The sequence below is a fragment of the Oncorhynchus masou genome, chromosome 1, assembly GCF_036934945.1.
Source record: "Oncorhynchus masou masou isolate Uvic2021 chromosome 1, UVic_Omas_1.1, whole genome shotgun sequence".
In the NCBI taxonomy this organism is placed as follows: domain Eukaryota; kingdom Metazoa; phylum Chordata; class Actinopteri; order Salmoniformes; family Salmonidae; genus Oncorhynchus; species Oncorhynchus masou.
The window spans coordinates 58796295-58814968 of NC_088212.1; the positions used below are offsets into that span (position 1 = coordinate 58796295).

Consider the following 18674-nt stretch of genomic DNA (forward strand, 5'->3'; position numbering starts at 1 on the left):
ACATCAACACAGACAATGGCATTCATCAACTCCGTCGGTATCGCTTCCAGAAAACAAGGTTCACTCGAGTAGCCAGAGGTGTTGCAGCTGTTCGAAAGGTTGTCCTTTTGACTGCCAAACTACAAGTCTGCTCCACAGTTCTGTTTGAATAGACCACAGTCCCAGGAGGGGGATCGGAGAAGTCTTGCACTGTTGCCAGGAATTCTAAAACGCGTAGGTTGCCTATTATTGCTTGCGGGCGTGTCCCAATTTTACTCACAATTCCGTATCAGGATTAGCCGCTAAAAAGTAATTTCCTAACAACAACCAGCTTTATGGTAAGTGGCATGTTGGTGTCACTGCACCAGAAGCCAGCTCACAAAGCACGCATAGTGACTTTAATCGTAATATGTCAGTCATTTACTGGACTGCTTTGTGTAACAGGCTTAAAATTGACAGAATAAACGTGCAATAAACGCGCAAATGAGCCCAGAGAAACGGAAAACGGTTGAAGGTTAAATAACGGGTCCAAGTTTGTTGACAATTATTTACAGAACCCGACAAAGAAGTTGAAGTCGGCTGCAGCTGTCCAACACTCGCGCAAATCTAGCGCGGGTGTCCCCGAAGCCTGTTTTGAATCGCGAAGCCTCCTGTGATTATTTAATATGATGGTTCTCTTCCCGTTAAAATCCAGAATTTTCTTCCAGTTTTCCTGGACTCTATCCACTCTGTTCTGTTCCTCTCCCGGGTCGATTTAAGTGCGTTTCATGGAGCGGGGCAACTCGAAGCTGGACTGGCTGCTTCATCAGTGACTCTGTACCTTGTGCGTCGCGGTCAAAGTCGTTTCTCCAGCTATCAAATCAGTAAGGAGAGCGGATGTAGCCCCCCCCCCCCATTAGCGGATGTTTCCCCCACCCCCTTGAATGCTATCGAGCTCGTATAGGCTACGAATTAGCAATTTGATGGCATTTACGTTTTCAGAGGTTTCACAAAACATTCTATTTATATTGTTATTGGCTGAATTCATTCTGCTTCATAGTTGGAAATAACAAATAGCCGAGCCCTGAAAATGATTATATTGTAGGTCTACTATCTTATGTATTGATAGTCTATCCCTCAGTAGAATGCCTCAGGAAAGGACTAGCAGCAGCCAGGCAGTGCACCCATGGTTGTCAACAACAAGCCAGTCGCAGAGGAAACGTGTGCCAACCGCTGGAAAGAGACAGGTGAGTGTATAGCAGCCCTCTCATTAGTTCTGTCACATTCAGCCAACTCCTTTGTCTAACCTATGTCCTGTCGTGACACCTGCCTAATGGCAGCTGGGGACAGACATATCTGTAGGGTCAATGGAGCAGTCCCCTCCAAAGGAAGGGGATACACACCTCAGCAAGCAGCCTAATACCTCCTCTCGATGAGTAAGGGTGCTTTCCAACAAAAGAGGCACAATCTGATCAGGTAAATGGCTTTTGCATTTCGTTATCAAGTGAGATCAAAGGGGGGGGTGATTTTGAATCCCTGTACTATCAATCACTTGTCACCTTATGTGTCTATCATCTGTTCTACAGCCTCTGGCTGGCTATATCCTCACCTGCCTAATAACAGGAAGTTCACCATTAGTGGGTATTGCCTCAGCCTCACCGCAGAGTGTCATCTCATTTGAAGCACGGGATAGCTATAAAACAGCATTCTCTCTGCCCCATGGCAATGTGTGTAGAATCGTAGGAAGTTAGCAGTTTTCTCCCAAAAAAACACTCCTACCGTGCAGGAGCCCCCGTGAAACTGCGGTATGCCACTGGTGTAGCTACTTATGTTACTGCTTTTTTGGGGGGATGAATGAACTAGTCTTGCAAATATTCTTTGGGGAGAGATCTCAAGTAGGCTAGTCATTTTAAACATGAGCAGATCGAGGACCTCTATGTCTTTGGTTTGCATATGCACCACCACCACCACCTGAGAATGTGGCCTCCTGTCCCATTATTTTTATGTTGTATTTATTTATTTTATTTCACCTTTATTTTTAACCAGGTAGGCCAGTTGAGAACAAGTCTCCAGCCAGCCGCTAAACAGGCTGATTGATAACGCAGTGTCCAGAGTGGACGAAGTGACAGAAACAAATATGTGGCTGAAATGTATGTAGAATAAATGGGCACAGCATTGCCCTGGGTAATGTGTGGCTATTGAGTAGGACTAGGACCTGTGTTTCTGTAGGAGTGCTGATAGAGGTTCAGCTTAGCCCTTTAGATCGTCGTTCATTTGATTATTATGGACAGAGACCACCTGACGCTAGATCAGCACTCCTACTCTGAGGCACTTGGTACATGCGAGCCATTTAACTCTACCTTGAAACGACTTCAGTAGAGTTGAGAGAGATTTGATTATCTCTGGGTGCCCTCTACTGGCATTGATTTTAGTCAGATGTTATGTGTATATATATATATATATATATATATATATATATATATATATACATATATAAACATATATATATATTTTTTTAAACATGCTTTCTGTCAGATGTAACCTGCGCCATTGGAAGGTAGTATCCATGAGTGATGGCTCGGCGTCATCGGCGTTGGCTGTCTTGTGTCATAGGAAGACATGTTATGCATTGGAGAGGTTTTTGCTGGTTGGTTAGCAGTGTAAAATGAAGACTCTGTGGCTGTGATGGTGATGATGGCGATGCTCAAATTCATCGTCATAGAAGGATTTATTTTCATCCGCTCCTAAGTGAGCGTTTACACTTACAAGTCAGCCAAAGCCTTTTGCAATGACCAATGAGAGCCAAAACGCATTACAGGATTTTGTAGTGAGCCTCAATAAAGGGAAAGGTTATTTTTCTTGGAAAACATCATATCTCTCCAGTGGTTTAGTCCTCTAATCTAAAAAGTTTGTTTGGTGTTTCCCGTGCCTCGTAGACCACATGACAGTGATGACACAATGTCAATGCACAGGTAAGTGTACAGCAAGGGTATAAGTTGAAACAACAGAGTCAAACTGTGTAACCCAGTATCTGCCATATACTGCATGTACTTCCTCTGTAATTCTATTTGCACACACATTACTTCCTTAGAATGCATGTAACCGCTCTGACCTCCCCTGCACCTCTTCGAGTGCTGTCGTTAGGACCCAAGAACTGTTCTAGTAATATTTCAAATATTTTACCCTGAACCTTGACTTCCCAGGTTGATAGGTGAGTTCAACTTTGACTTTGAGACATATTGGTATTACTACGTCCATATAGGTATTTCTACAATAATCATAATTGTATTCATTTTGATCAATTTCAGCATACCCAACCAGTATTCAGTGGTGACAGGCACGTGAGTGGATGGGTTCTTTGCAAAATTATAGCAGCATTTCCTCTTTACTAGGTCACATAAAATATGCGTAGGCAATGAGATTGAATTTGGTTTTATTAAAATGAGTGTTTCTGAAACATTTTGTGACTGGGCATTTACACTGGATTATAGGTCCTTAATACATTGGCTACTCTATTGGTGCAATACTTAGACAGTGTGAAGTTGAGTTAGAGTATTTTGAGGATTGCAGCACCTGGATGATTGATTCAATGATTATGTGATATCAGATAAATAGTCCGAATAAGGGAGTAAGGGATGTCTTTCCACCTCGTGTTTGACTTTTACCCAATTAGGATGAAGTCCAGGTTGTTTTACATCATGGTTCTGCTCACAGGACGTCTCACTATGAACGAAGGAAACAAATATTCGTGCTCCAACGACACTCAAGGTAGATTAAAAAATATATATATATGAGTTAACCTTCTGACTTAAAAAGATAAATTGTTATGAACTTGATTATTATCTTGCTGATATTCTTTTGCCTAGTTTTATCACTTTTGATTTCCCGAGTTTGCATCAAATGTCCATTTTATTTTAAACAAATACAAGGACTCAGATGCTTCATGAATCGTATTGTTTGTTTGTACAGTTCTGTCTAACGTTCCGCCTGTAGTCGATGTGGATGATGCAAGATGCTGGATGGAAGCTGTCAATGAGCAGTTTAAGACGGAGAACCTCAGCACTATTATTAAGTATGCATCAAATCATTTTGTGAGATGATATAGATTATATATCATACATTTCATACACTCCAAATGTGGTATTGACATTTGTACGTTTGCCAAACCTCAAGGAATATGTACTATGTTTGTCTGTGCTTTCCTTACAGATCTGTGAAGAAACTAGAAATGTTACTTGAAAACACAGCTTTGAATGAGACAACTTCAATCATTGTTGAGAGGCTTGTGGCTCACATATTCAGGGCCGAGGGCCACTTTACAGGGCTTAATATATCTGCCAGCCAAGAATGGGTAAGATGACAGTGACCTACGATGAAATGCTTGAGGAAGTTGATACACAGTCTTCTGTAAACCACGTACAGTTTGGCATTTATTGGGAATGGAGATGAATCTTGTCGTGGAGGCAGCTCTGCAGAGTGGTCACTAGCTGCCCTAGCCACAAAGTCAAAACATCTGATTTGAAACTTAACCCTAATCTTCACCCTAACCTTAACCACATTGCTAACCTTATGCCTAACCTTCATTTAAGCCAAACATTTTGTTGTTTGTTTTCATGAAACATTTTACGATACAGACAATTTTGATTTTGCGGCGGGCCCGTCTTGTGGAAACTGCTCAGCTCCACCTCCAGGACAAGATTCATCCCAGTAAACATCAAACCTGCGTCACATGCAAATAGATAATTTGAATGGAAATGCAAATGGAATATTTGAGGTATGACATTTGGGGTGGGTGGGTGATTTGAGATGGGGATGACATCATTTTACAGCAATAGTGAACTCTGCCCGATCACTATCCTTGTGTCATTGTCCCTGATGGTACTGTTACCTAGGTAACATCAGACAGTGACCATGTGGCCAACACTACCGTCAAGGTCCACCTGCCCAAAGAGCTCTTGAAAACCAACGAGAACAATACCATTGTCTTCTGCATGATTACCTCACCAGAAAAATATGGGGTAGGTGTGTGTACGTGTGTGTGTGTGTGTGTGGTGCGTGCATGCTTGCGTGTGTGTTCCTGTATGGGTCTTTAATACCTTGCTTAATTATTTCAGTTTAGCCGTATTTTGAAATGTTCCTCTAGCAATTGGGGATTCTTGATGGCCGAATAGTAGGTCTGGCTGTAAGCAAGAAGACAGTGTTCGGTCTGCAGGACAAGGTCAACTTCTCCATGCCTCTACAGCGCCCCACGCTGGAAAGTCAGGTGAGTGCAATTTCAACTCTGCGACCTGCACCAGTTCCATGACTACGACAGTGGCAAGAATATAAAGTCAAAACGCCTTGTTTGTGTTGTTGTTCACAGGCTGACAAACAACCATCTTGTCAATTCTTTAATTTTTCAACCAATAGTAAGTGCCAATATGAAATGTTATAATACTGGTTATAATACTGTCATGAAACCTTTAATACCCTTGAGATATCAATTCATGTGTCGTCGCATGTCTGTATTTCCTCTGTACAAATGAACGTTTAGAGTTCTACCAGGATGGCTGCACCACAGAGTGGAAGAGAGACGAGGGCCGTGTGGTCTGCTCATGTGACCACCTCACATACTTTGCTGTGCTGATGGTAGACGACTTTACAACTTGCACAGTGCTTCCGTCGTTTCCTTATCACAGCATAGGCACACACTTTAAAAACGATTGAAAGTCAAATGGAAGAGAATAAAAAACAAAGTTAAGTAAAATATACCCATCTACGAAAAATACACTTGAGCATTAGTTGTATTTTCCTGCGTTTAGGTGTCTCCCTCCATCTCTGAAAGCGATCGGGAGATCCTAAGCTACATCACTCTGATTGGCTGCAGTCTGTCTCTGTTCTTCCTGGTGGTCACAATCGTTCTGTACGCCACTCAAAGGTATGTCACTCTCTGGGCATCATGGTCAACTCCTCACAGGAACCGCTAGTTTGTCATAAGTTTGACATCATCAGAAAGTGGCATCATGATGTACATGAACTGGAGGGAGCAGATTCAATGAACATTTTATAGCAACTGACCTTGTTTTCACCATACGCTTTCTCTCTATTCCATTGTTCAGAGGTACAGGCACAGACATCTCCCTGAAGGTGCATATCAACCTGTCTGTGGCCCTGATCCTCCTCAACCTGCACTTCCTGCCCAGCCAGCAGGTAGCAGCATTATCCTCCTCTGGGCCATGTATCTATGTTGCTGTCCTACTGCATTACTCTCTACTGGCCACCTTCACATGGACAGCAATCGAAGGCTTCCACCTTTACCTGTTGCTGGTCCGTGTCTTCAACATCTATGTCAGGAGATACCTGCTCAAACTGAGCCTGGTAGGATGGGGTGAGATTGCACTTTACAACCTGAAACTGGTCGTAAACAGTGAGCAAAACAAAACAAAATGGATCTTTTAAAAGAGGCATGGGTGGTGGGCCAACCTTCTGTCTGTCCTCTGTGAGCTTTGTTGATCCGAGCGGGCATACAGTATAATGGATAGCCTGATGTCTCATTTTGTTTCAGGATTCCCTGCGGTCATTGTCATCGTGATTGCTATCATTGACAAAGACACATACAGCCGTGTGAGTCTTCATCCCTCTAAGACCAATGGCACAGCTGTGGAGATGTAAGACTGTTGTACCTCTTAAACGACAGTAGATGCTATGTTTAAACCCCAAAAACCTCTTGTCACATTTTATTATTAGAGTCTGTATTGAAATATGAGGACCCCCCCTATAGAGGGTAAGAGATTTCTCTCTCTCGCTCTCTGTCTATCTGACTCTCTCTATATACAGTGCCTTGCGAAAGTATTCGGCCCCCTTGAACTTTGCGACCTTTTGCCACATTTCAGGCTTCAAACATAAAGATATAAAACTGTATTTTTTTGTGAAGAATCAACAACAAGTGGGACACAATCATGAAGTGGAACGACATTTATTGGATATTTCAAACTTTTTTAACAAATCAAAAACTGAAAAATTGGGCGTGCAAAATTATTCAGCCCCTTTACTTTCAGTGCAGCAAACTCTCTCCAGAAGTTCAGTGAGGATCTCTGAATGATCCAATGTTGACCTAAATGACTAATGATGATAAATACAATCCACCTGTGTGTAATCAAGTCTCCGTATAAATGCACCTGCACTGTGATAGTCTCAGAGGTCCGTTAAAAGCACAGAGAGCATCATGAAGAACAAGGAACACACCAGGCAGGTCCGAGATACTGTTGTGAAGAAGTTTAAAGCCGGATTTGGATACAAAAAGATTTCCCAAGCTTTAAACATCCCAAGGAGCACTGTGCAAGCGATAATATTGAAATGGAAGGAGTATCAGACCACTGCAAATCTACCAAGACCTGCCCGTCCCTCTAAACTTTCAGCTCATACAAGGAGAAGACTCATCAGAGATGCAGACAAGAGGCCCATGATCACTCTGGATGAACTGCAGAGATCTACAGCTGAGGTGGGAGACTCTGTCCAAAGGACAACAATCAGTCGTATATTGCACAAATCTGGCCTTTATGGAAGAGTGGCAAGAAGAAAGCCATTTCTTAAAGATATCCATAAAAAGTGTTGTTTAAAGTTTGCCACAAGCCACCTGGGAGACACACCAAACATGTGGAAGAATGTGATCTGGTCAGATGAAACCAAAATTGAACTTTTTGGCAACAATGCAAAACTTTATGTTTGGCGTAAAAGCTACACAGCTCATCACCCTGACCACACCATCCCCACTGTCAAACATGGTGGTGGCAGCATCATGGTTTGGGCCTGCTGGTTAAAATGGACCTACAGAAGATGGTTAAAATTGATGGGAAGATGGATGGAGCCAAATACAGGACCATTCTGGAAGAAAACCTGATGGAGTCTGCAAAAGACCTGAGACTGGGACGGAGATTTTTCTTCCAACAAGACAACGATCCAAAACATAAAGCAAAATCTACAATGGAATGGTTCAAAAATAAACATATCCAGGTGTTAGAAGTCCAGACCTGAATCCATTTGAGAATCTGTGGAAAGAACTGAAACCTGCTGTTCACAAATGCTCTCCATCCAACCTCACTGAGCTCGAGCTGTTTTGCAAGGAGGAATGGGAAAAAAAATTCAGTCTCTCGATGTGCAAAACTGATAGAGACATACCCCAAGCGACTTACAGCTGTAATCACAGCAAAAGGTGGTGCTACAAAGTATTAACTTAAGGGGGCTGAATAATTTTGCACGCCCAATTTTTCAGTTTTTGATTTGTTAAAAAAGTTTGAAATATCCAATAAATGTCGTTCCACTTCATGATTGTGTCCCACTTGTTGTTGATTCTTCACAAAAAAATACAGTTTTATATCTTTATGTGTGAAGCCTGAAATGTGGCAAAAGGTCGCAAAGTTCAAGGGGGCCGAATACTTTCGCAAGGCACTGTATATATATATATATATATATATATATATATATATATATATATATATATATATATATATATATATATATCTCTTTGTATCTCTCTCTCTCTCTCGCTCTCTGTCTATCTGACTCTCTGACTCTCTCTCTTTATATCTCTCTCTCGCTCTCTGTCTATCTGTCTATCTGACTCTCTCTATATCTCTTTGTATCTCTATCTCTCTCTCCCTACCCCTTCTCTAACTCGCCTAACTAGGTGTTACCTCTCTAATGATGTGATGAAGCTGGTGACCACGGTGGGTCTGTTTGCCCTGGTGTTTGTGTTTAACCTCGGTATGCTGGCTGTGACTATGAGGCGCCTCAAGTCTCTGCGCACTGAACAGACGTCAAGGGAGAAGGGTAGGGCCAGGAGGGACACCTGCACTGTGCTGGGCATCACCTGCCTGCTGGGCATCACCTGGGGCATCATCTTCTTCTCCTTCGGCCAGCTTACCACGCCTGGCCTCTACCTTTTCTGTGTCCTCAACTCTCTACAAGGTAAGAGTCATTATCATGACTCTCATTTATAGAGGCAGGTCAAACTGACTGTGTTTATTATTTAGTAGTAACCTAATGGGACTTCCAAAAACAAACTTTACTGCCATTGTGTGTATGCAATCAGTGTGCTATGTAAGTGAAGGGTTAAACATAATGTTGTTTCCTTGTCTTAGGAACATAACAACTGTGCAGTAATGCAATAATGACCAATAGGTCAACATACAGGATAATCTCCTCTATTTTTATTTAATTTAACCTTTATCTAACTAGGCAAGTCAGTTAAAAACAAATTCTTATTTACAATGACGGCCTACACCGTCCAAACCCGGATTACGCTGGGCCAATTGTGCGCCGCCCTATGGTACTACCAATCACAGCCGGTTGTGGTACAGCCTGGATTCAAACCAGGGTGTCTGTAGTGACACCTCTAGCACTGAGATGCAGTGCCTTAGGCTCCTGAGTGGCGCAGCGGTCTATCTTCACATTGACTTTCCCTATGCACTTTTTGCTCTCAGTGGAGACTTTCCCTATGCACTTTTTGCTCTCAGTGGAGACTTTCCCTATGCACTTTTTGCTCTCAGTGGAGACTTTCCCTATGCACTTTTTGCTCTCAGTGGAGACTTTCCCTATGCACTTTTTGCTCTCAGTGGAGACTTTCTCTTTATTTATTTATTTGACTCAAACAGTACACATCGATTAACGTTTCTATAAATGTGCCAAATTTATCTGGCTAGTTTTTTATCTGTAGTCCCTGGGCAGATAGATAAAATAATTTAGCATCACAACATTCCACATATTTCTTATTTATTTCAGATCCAGTCCCTAGATGTGTCTTCAAGAGCGACTGCCTTTAAAAAGCAATGAATCCCTTTAAAAACAGTGGCATCGATATGAGCCAAAAACATTTATTCTAGTCTCAAAATGGACTACGAAGTTGTAAATAGGATCATTTTGGTCGTAAAGTCAGTCTAATCTAAAACTGAGTTTGGAACATCTGTAAACGGGTAAATGATGGTTGGGTTTTGATTTGATAATGTCCATTTGCCCACTAACATGGGGTGAACAGCTGCAGTGATTGCTCGATCCAGTAGCATAGACAGTGACACAGACCTGCCCAGCAGCTCTTACATGTTTTTACTTGAGAAATACTGCACCAAACACCTTAGTTATATATAAAATTGCGCAACTAAAACATCCTCGGCAAAAGTGTAAAAATTAATTATGGATTTCTTGAGTTATCTTAGATTCATTCTGGGGATTTTGAGGAAGCGAAATAGGCTTCCGCATCTACAGTGTCTCATGGGGGACAAACATCATTAACCAAATGCGGAATCTGTTAGGAAACACCTCCAAGACTGAAATCTTGTTTTTTTAAATGAGCAACAGGACAAACACACGCACCAATCGGCGTGCTCAGTGGCTCTTTAAAATAATAGAAGTGAGAAGTAAAAAAAATAATAGTAATAAAAAAGTAGAATAGGCCTAATTGTGAAAAATAAAAATCACATCGTATAAAATACAAACAACCAAATTGAACAAACAGCAACAAAAACAGCAACAAAAAAAGGTTCATACCCTGCTACCCAGGGTATGAACTTTTTTTGTGAACTCACCAACACTAGCAACACATTTTAAACCTTCTGGAAGTTGTTTCCAGTGCTGAACAGCTTTTTACAGAAAATGCCAACTTTGAATAAGTATTGACATTTGGAATATATTGTGTGGGTTGTGAGAGGTTGAATGAATACTGTAATGAAATTCTGTCTCGAAGGGTAATATGTCTCATCTTCTTTTGTAGGTTTTTTCATCTTCCTCTGGTTTTGTGTGTTCAAATGGAAGACTGAGGACAGCCAACCTGGCAGTGACACTCACTATACGAATTCCAGATCTGCCTGAGGACAAAGTCTGTTGTCAACCAATCCAGCACTGTTGTTATCAATGTTCATTTCAAACTTTATTGCGATTTTTTTTCTTTTGAGAATACGAGCCCTAAACTGTAGACCTTCGAAAATGTCTACAAACCACCCACATGTTTTGTACCAATACAATATTGTTATTTTTTTCTTTTTGCGATTGTTTAGTTATGGAATGAAGGAAGGTGTTTTCAGAATTCCTTTCGTATGTGGTTTGTTCAATTCTAAATCATGTGAGCCAACAGGATCTGAGGTAATGTGCTGAGATCCTATCCCTCACTAGTTGATTAACCTGCAACAGAAGATAAATAAGTTTGATCTACACAAAACTGTAGCCTATTCATTGATACTCCGCTCGAGCAAGCTGAAGTCCAGACTAGATTTGCATAAAACAAATGCAATGCCGCCATTTTCCTCCAAAGGTTACATAAAGATATTCAAATGTTGCAGTTATAAAATTTGACTATGAACAGTCATGAAATAAAACAGCTCCAAACATTAGAATAGACTTTTTTTCAAGGCACAGTTGGTAATACAAATGGGATGGGAGTTTACTCTGTCCAGTGATGTGATTATCTCTACAAAGCACACCGTGGTTTCACAGGCCATTTGCTCACCCCACAAGGACATCAAATGTGAGTGAAATTAACTCCTAGCGTCTAAGTAAGTGTACGTGTTTGTGTGTGAAGGAATATGATTCCATCCTATTTCGTCATTGTCAAGTTCAGCTATTGTGTTGATAATGTTGTGTCATTGTCTTACCTGAGTGATGGCAGAGTGATATGTCTGGGAATAAGCAGAGATCACCGTGTTGATTATCAGAACGCATGGCTAGGTTTTGTTAGTGCTGAAGTTTTGTTGAAAACAAGCAGAATGTGTTAGGTATACCTTGTGGTATTAAGTAGTGTTCGCCTCGGTGTCAAGCTGAAATTCTCAGGCTGTATTGTGTACTTTACTGAGTGTGATGTTGAATAAGTGGCAAAGGGCTATGGCAGTATGTTGAAAACAAGGATTACTTTGTAATGTATGTTTTTGGTCATTCATGTTTTCTACTGTTCTACCCTTAAAACAGCCACAATGTTTCCTCTGCGTCTACTTCTACTGATATCTGGAACACTGGCTATGAATTGCTCAAATTCAGGTACGAGCACATCTCAACTAACCGGTGCCCCACGCACACTGACTCTGTACCGGTACCCCCTGTATATCGCCTCGCTATTGTTATTTTACTGCTGCCCTTTACTTATTTGTTACTTTTATTTCTTATTCTTATTTTTTTGTAGCTATTTTTTATTTTTTTAACTGCATTTTTGGTTAGGGCTTGTAAGTAAGCATTTCACTGTAAGGTCTTACACCTGTTGTGTTCGGGCACATGTGACAAATACAATTTGATTTGATTTGACTAATGAGCTCAAACTGCGTTTCGTTTGAATGCACTGTGGGACCAAATCAGTGGAGGCTGCTGTGGGGAGGACGGCTCATAATAATGGGTGGAACAGATCAAATGGAATGGCATCAAACGCATGGGAACCATGTGGTTGATGTATTTGCTACCATTCCACTCATTCCGCTCCAGCCACTACCACGATGCCGTCCTCCCCAATTGATACGGAGGGCTTAAGTACACTTGATTTGGGTTGATATTGGTACAATTATTTTATGCTGTTGTAATAATTAGGCAAAACGTTGTATATAACCCCTTTCATGGTTGTTGTAACTCATAAATTGAATTGTGGGGTATCAACCAAATAATAATAACTTTATGCACGGTCGAGATGTTGATCTATTGCTATTTCATTTCCATAGATGATACCTTTTATTTAAACACCACAACTGGGGAGATTTCAATGACAATAAACCTGCCAAACAAGACTATCACCATCAACGATAAAGCCGAGGAGGATCTGAAATGCTTTTGGTTCATTGAAAGCTATGTTGAGTGCACCTCAATGAACTTGACCTCTATTAACCTCACTGAGTGTCAGACGGTGCAGATTTCTGTCGTCGAGAACTCAACCAGCAAGTTGATCTTCAACATATGTGAACCTACCTTTTTTTTTTTTTTTTTTGTCTATTTGTAATCTCGAAAATTCTGAATGAAACGTGAAACTGTAGCTGTGATTCCTCTGTGATGTCAGAGGTGTTATATATTCATAACAAAATGACAGTAATAACCCTTACTGAACCGTAACGCTCTTTTTTTTTGTCCCTCAGCTTCCTCCATGTGTGAGGTCACCAAGTGTACTGGGACAGCAATCACTGCCCTGATGAGAGAGATACAAGACCATCCCAGTGAGGGTCCAAAGGATCTTAAAAGGGTCCTGAACATGCGAAATATGTGTGCAGACCTGTTCAAAAATGATTGGACCATGAGGATGATGTTTATTGGGTAAGTGACCAGCCAACCTGTTTCCATTGACTTCTGAAAGAGACGTGACTTTGATGAGCTGCCCTGTTTCTGTGCTGTATTTGCAGCGTTGAACGGGGCCTGATACACAACATGATGAACATCTCAATCACCGGAGAGTCTGTGTACTATGACCTCAGGGATCTGGCTCTGACTGTGTTTAACCTGACTAACCTAACCAGTGCTGATGACAAGATGGTGAAAATAAAAGCCCCAGAGGTAGGGCTGCTGTTATCTGGGTTTGTGTTTAGGCATCTTGTCTCAGATTGAGGTCAGAGAGGCACCCCATCCTATAGAACATGTCTAAGTTCCAAATGTATACACTACCTTTCAAAAGTTTTCGGTCACTTTGAAATGTCCTCGTTTCTGAAAGAAAAGCACATTTTGTTGTCCATTAAAATAACGTCAAATTGATCAGAAATAAAGTGTCAACATTGTTAATGTTGTAAATGATTATTGTAGCTAGAAACGACTGCTTGTTATGGAATATCTACATAGGTGTACAGAGGCTCATTATCAGCAACCATCACTCCTGTGTTCCAATGACACGTTGTGGTAGCTAAACCAAGTTTATCATTTTAAATGGCTAATTGATCATTAGCAAACCCTTTTGGAATTATGTGAGCATAGCTGAAAACTGTTGTTCTGATAAAAAAATTTAAAAAAACATTTTTTAAATGTACTTTTCTTTCAAAAACAAGGACATTTCTAAACTTTTGAACGGTAGTGTATGTCCTGAGTAAATATGTGGACTGTGTATATTTTAGTTACATATTGTAATACTCTGACTGCAGAAGGGGACCCTCTAATGATAATGAGTATAGTGTGTAAGCTAGGTATTTTCCTTTCTCGCTGAAATGATTCAGCTCCTCCCTGAGAACAAATCTTACATTCCGGAAACATGGATCCCTATTGATGCACTCCAGAACATCCCAGAGGAAAATAGGAGAGTGGGCGTGGTCACCTATAAATCACCCAATCAGTTCTTGGTAGGACTTCTCATATTGAGCATCTATTCTATAATTTAATTCAATCATTCTTCCAATTCAGTAAATTCAAATAAATCAAACATTTTGTGGTTTGATGGACTGGGCTTTCATGAAATCGCAACCCTCATCGCAACCCTCATAATCCTCCATGTCATTATCACCCTCTTCTATCCAGGTTAAAGAGGAACTCGTGAGAACCATGGCCATACGGATAGAGATGGATGGCGGCAGACAACTTGAGAACTTGATCACTCCACTCAAGATGAAGTTCAAATTGCTTGACCCTATAATACCAGTAAATTGTTGTCATAAGATTTAGGATGTTCCTGTAATTGTGACATACAAATATTTTGAGATAGTGACAGATTCTTGGTTGTTTTGGCTCTGTACTCCAGGACTATGAGGTTAAAGTGCAGACTGTCAAACCCACATTTTCGGGCATTTTCATCCCATATCGGGTGAACTGTTTCGAAATTACAGCCCTTTTTGTATATAGTCTCTCCATTTTAGGGGACCAAATGTATTGGGACTCATTCATTTATATGTGTATTGAAGTAATCAAAAGTTTAGTATTTGGTCCCATATTCCCAGCACACAATTATTACATCAAGCTTGTGAATCTACAAACCTGTTGGATGCATTTGCTGTTTGTTTTGGTTGTGTTTCAGATTACTTTGTGCCCAATATAAATGAATGGTAAATAATGTGTTGTTTCATTCTGGAGTCACTTTTATTGTAAATAACAATATAATATGTCTCTTAATACTTTAACACATTAATGTAGATGCTACCATCATTACGGATAGTCCTGAATGAATCGCGAATAATGTTGAGTGAGAAAGTTGCGGACGAACAAGTATCATCCCCCCCAACAAAAATGCGAACCTCCCCTGTTATTGTAATAGTGAGAGGTTTGCATGTCTTGGGGGTATGATATTTGTGTATCTGTAACTTTCTCACTCGTCATTATTAGTGTTCTAAACGGTTCACCCGATTTGGATGAAAATACCCTCAAATGAAAGGGGACAGTCTGCATTTGAACCTCATAGTCATCACATCCAAAATACTGGAGTACAGAGCCAAAACAACAAAAAATGTGTTACTGTCCCAATACTTTTGTAGTTCACAGTGGATTCTATTAATGCATTACCGAATCAGTGATTATTTTTTTCTCTACAGGTGAATTACAGCCTGTCGTGTCAATATTTCAATGAATATGGTGGGTTGATTTCTGTTACAGTATGTAGGCCTACAGTAACTGTGTTTACATAAAACTACAGTCCATTGCATACCACAGTCCTTTGCATAACATTATCTTGTTGCCTCATATGGCAATAGAAGCTGTACACGTAGTGACTGCATTTGTGAATGACTAAAAAAGGGTACTCTCTTCCACACAGGGAACATAAGCCTCCCAGACACTGTCTTTTGGAAAACGGATGGATGCGTTACTAAGATCAACGACAGCATGGTGGAGTGCCTCTGTAACCACGCTACGCCGTTCGCCGTGCTGCTGGTGAGCCATTTATATCCACCAATTCATCTACATCATCCTATCATAAATGTCACCTGGTGATAGTCGTCGTGCCGTATCCATTCTTATCCCTTCCAGATCGCCGACCTATCTATTGACGGTGTGCACTGGCAGGTCTTGTCTTACATCAGCTACATTGGCTGTGGCTTGTCGGCCTTCTTCACCGCCATATCCTTCCTCACCTACGTCATCACCACGTATGTGACCCCCACCTCACCAAAATGCCGCCTGCCCACTTTTCCCTTCGTTCTCCATTTTGAATTGGATCTCTTCCGCTGTAATGTTTCATCCCGTGTCTATTTCCGCATGGCCCTTGTAGTCCCTGCGCCTGGATAGATGACTGCACCCGTACTAGTCATCTATCCACGCTGTTTTATCAGTTGTCTGATACGGTTGTGCCCTTGCTTTAGGAACTCCAGGGTGGACAACGCCAACAGCATCCACGTGTCACTGAGCGGGGCTTTGTTCCTGCTCAACACCTCTTTCCTGCTCAACGAGTGGGGGGCCAGTCTGGGCATCAGGGGCGTGTGTGTCTTCATTGCGGCGGCCATTCACTACAGCCTCCTCAGCTGTTTCACCTGGATGGCCATTGAAGCTGTCCACCTGTATCTCCTCCTGGTCAAGGTGTTCAACACCTACTACCGACACTATATGGCCAAGCTGTCTGCCATTGGCTGGGGTAAGTGAATCAGTTATAAACATGCTCATTCAGGTGAGAGACACAGTGGAACAAGAGTTTGCGGACACGGAACCGTGGTCGGACATGTGAATACGCCCATCCTGTGTGTGCACTGTTCAGGACTCCCTGGTATCGTTGTGGGAGTTTCATTGGCGGTCAAGGATATCAAACCGTTATATGGACCTACAGAAATGACTATGGCAGACACTAACCAGACAAATACAATGTGAGTAAATGTTATCTTTCTCTTTTTGAACGTTCACTTTTTATCAGTACAATTTCAGGGGTGGCCCAATGTACAGCATATTGATATTCCTAATGAACGTTCTATGTGGAGAATGTTGAGGACAAGGTGAACATGACAAGGTGAATATGATTATGTGTATTGGTAAAGACCAGATGCAGTTTGTCCAGTAGAATCACAGTTTAATCACTGTCACTGCATTTTAACCAGGGCTCTCTCCCCACCCCAGCTGCTGGATCACGGACATCCCCTTCTTCTACAGTATGAACCTGGCCTATTTCACCATCATCTTTGTCCTTAACTCTGGCATTCTGTTAACGGTGACCAACCGGATCTGCCAGCTGCAGCGCTATGGCAGTAAGGGCAAGCCTGGGAAGGCAAGCCTGGCCTGGAAGGACATCGGCACCGTCCTGGGTCTGACCTGCCTGCTGGGCATCACCTGGGGCCTGGCCTTCCTCAGCTATGGCTATGTCAACCTTCCCATCCTCTACCTGTTCAGCATTTTCAACTCCCTCCAAGGTGACCCAGGGAACATCACAAAAGACAGGGACAGAAAGAGATAGTAAAGCTGATGTTGAGGGGTGGAAGGGAAGAGAGTGGAGTTCAAATGAGATTATGTACAAATTGAGAGGAGTGTCAGGTAGAGAAAAGGTGGCCCTATGATCTTGAAAGCACCTATTATTGAGCACCTATGTGGGTGGAGTCTGAGTGATGATCTGTCTGTGTTTCTCTCTCGAAGGATTCTTTATATTCCTATGGATCTGTGGCACTGCCAGGAAAGACAGGGAGCGGGCGGCGAATACCAAGAGCACATCAGCAGCTCTGAACACCTCTACAGCCAAACCCAAGGAGGAGATGTTCCCTGGCAACAACCCCTACCAGTAAACAATATCTGTCCACAATGGAGATCACCCATATCTTCTTAGATGGCAAGGGGAGTTTTGGCTTTTGTGTCTAATGGCATATGCATTGTCTCTTTCTTTCTCTTTCAAATTGAGTTATGGTTTCTACACCGGTTGTGTGCGTGTGAGTACATGTGCTGTGTGTTTTGGGCTTTTGTGGCCTTGTGGATGGAGCAGATGACTACGGGTCTCGTCCCGTGTGTTAATCATCGTGCGCGTTTGTTATTTATTTGAGGTACTCCTCGCTCTTTTGTTTGGGTTTCAACCCTGTGTCTTTGTTACGTGTTTGTTTGGTCTTCGTCCATGTGCCTTTACACGGCACGCCGTAATTTGGGGCTGAATAAAAAAAACTATTACGCATTCCTGCGCCTGTCTCCCGAATCCATTTATACCAACGTGACATGCATTTTCTTCTGTATCATTCCAATGTATTTATTGGGAAAGTGCTTTGAGGGAATAATTTTACTTGAAGTGTACGTTGTTTATGATTATCAACCTTCATTAAATATCCGATCTCAAGTTGCGGAACTGACTGGTGCATAATTAGTCAGTGGCAGACCAAAGGATTTAGTTTCCTGCATAAACCTTTTCACACCGCCTCATCATTATTAGTTTCGCAATCAATCACTTGATTTTCTAACTCGACTATGGAAAGTGTGTTGCAATCTGGTAATGTTTTCTATGTTTCAACTAATATCACTTCTGCAGAAAGTGTCTCACTGGGAGCACTAGGTTCTCAAATGCACACACGATTTCTCATTTGCATATGATTGTGAAACAGAGACATCCTCTTTTCTAGCAATTTTCTGGTGAGTGGCAGAATGAGTCTTAGAGGTGCTGAGAAATGCCACCGTATACGATTTGTTGTTGTTGATGATTCTCACTGAAATGTTTTGATTATATTGATTTACCTAACATTAACCCCCCACCCCACCCTCACCCAAAGGACTACAAAGGACATACGCTTTCAAGCTATTGTGTTATTCTTGATGATTTTTCTTAAATTGTATGTGGAGACGTCTTATGAACAGTATGTTTGTATTTATTTATATTGTCTAATAAATATAAGTGTTGTATTCATTACATGCTGTGTCTACAATAG

General features: G+C 41.6%; 2 protein-coding genes and 1 long non-coding RNA gene across 5 annotated transcripts; all 3 read left to right on the forward strand.

Moving 5' to 3' along the window:
- The first annotated feature begins 148 nt into the window (after positions 1–148).
- On the forward strand, positions 149–2384 carry LOC135547227 (uncharacterized). The gene is made up of 3 exons (XR_010456677.1): positions 149–213; positions 1100–1205; positions 1299–2384. It is a non-coding gene; the product is annotated as an uncharacterized LOC135547227 (long non-coding RNA).
- Positions 2385–2558: 174 nt separating this feature from the next.
- LOC135547214 (adhesion G-protein coupled receptor G5-like) lies at positions 2559–10800 on the forward strand. 3 transcript variants are annotated; one of them, XM_064976006.1, is made up of 14 exons: positions 2559–3169; positions 3267–3299; positions 3632–3726; positions 3928–4030; positions 4168–4309; positions 4851–4976; positions 5102–5221; positions 5321–5366; positions 5492–5586; positions 5760–5875; positions 6057–6325; positions 6503–6605; positions 8624–8904; positions 10703–10800. In XM_064976006.1, exons 3-14 carry the CDS (start codon positions 3633–3635, stop codon positions 10798–10800), a joined length of 1593 nt encoding a protein of 530 aa, XP_064832078.1. In that variant the 5' UTR covers positions 2559–3169; positions 3267–3299; position 3632. The 3 variants fall into 3 exon arrangements, with proteins under 3 accessions (XP_064832078.1, XP_064832086.1, XP_064832068.1); XM_064976014.1 differs by having other exon boundaries at positions 2913–3169; positions 3673–3726; XM_064975996.1 differs by lacking the exons at positions 2559–3169; positions 3267–3299 and having other exon boundaries at positions 3336–3726.
- Positions 10801–11345: 545 nt separating this feature from the next.
- On the forward strand, positions 11346–18655 carry LOC135547195 (adhesion G-protein coupled receptor G2-like). Its single transcript, XM_064975972.1, has 14 exons — positions 11346–11452; positions 11890–11958; positions 12624–12857; positions 13032–13206; positions 13293–13443; positions 14091–14213; positions 14389–14508; positions 15393–15432; positions 15614–15729; positions 15826–15944; positions 16158–16426; positions 16547–16652; positions 16900–17189; positions 17410–18655. Exons 1-14 carry the CDS (start codon positions 11356–11358, stop codon positions 17553–17555), a joined length of 2055 nt encoding a protein of 684 aa, XP_064832044.1. The 5' UTR covers positions 11346–11355; the 3' UTR covers positions 17556–18655.
- The last annotated feature ends 19 nt before the right edge of the window (positions 18656–18674 follow it).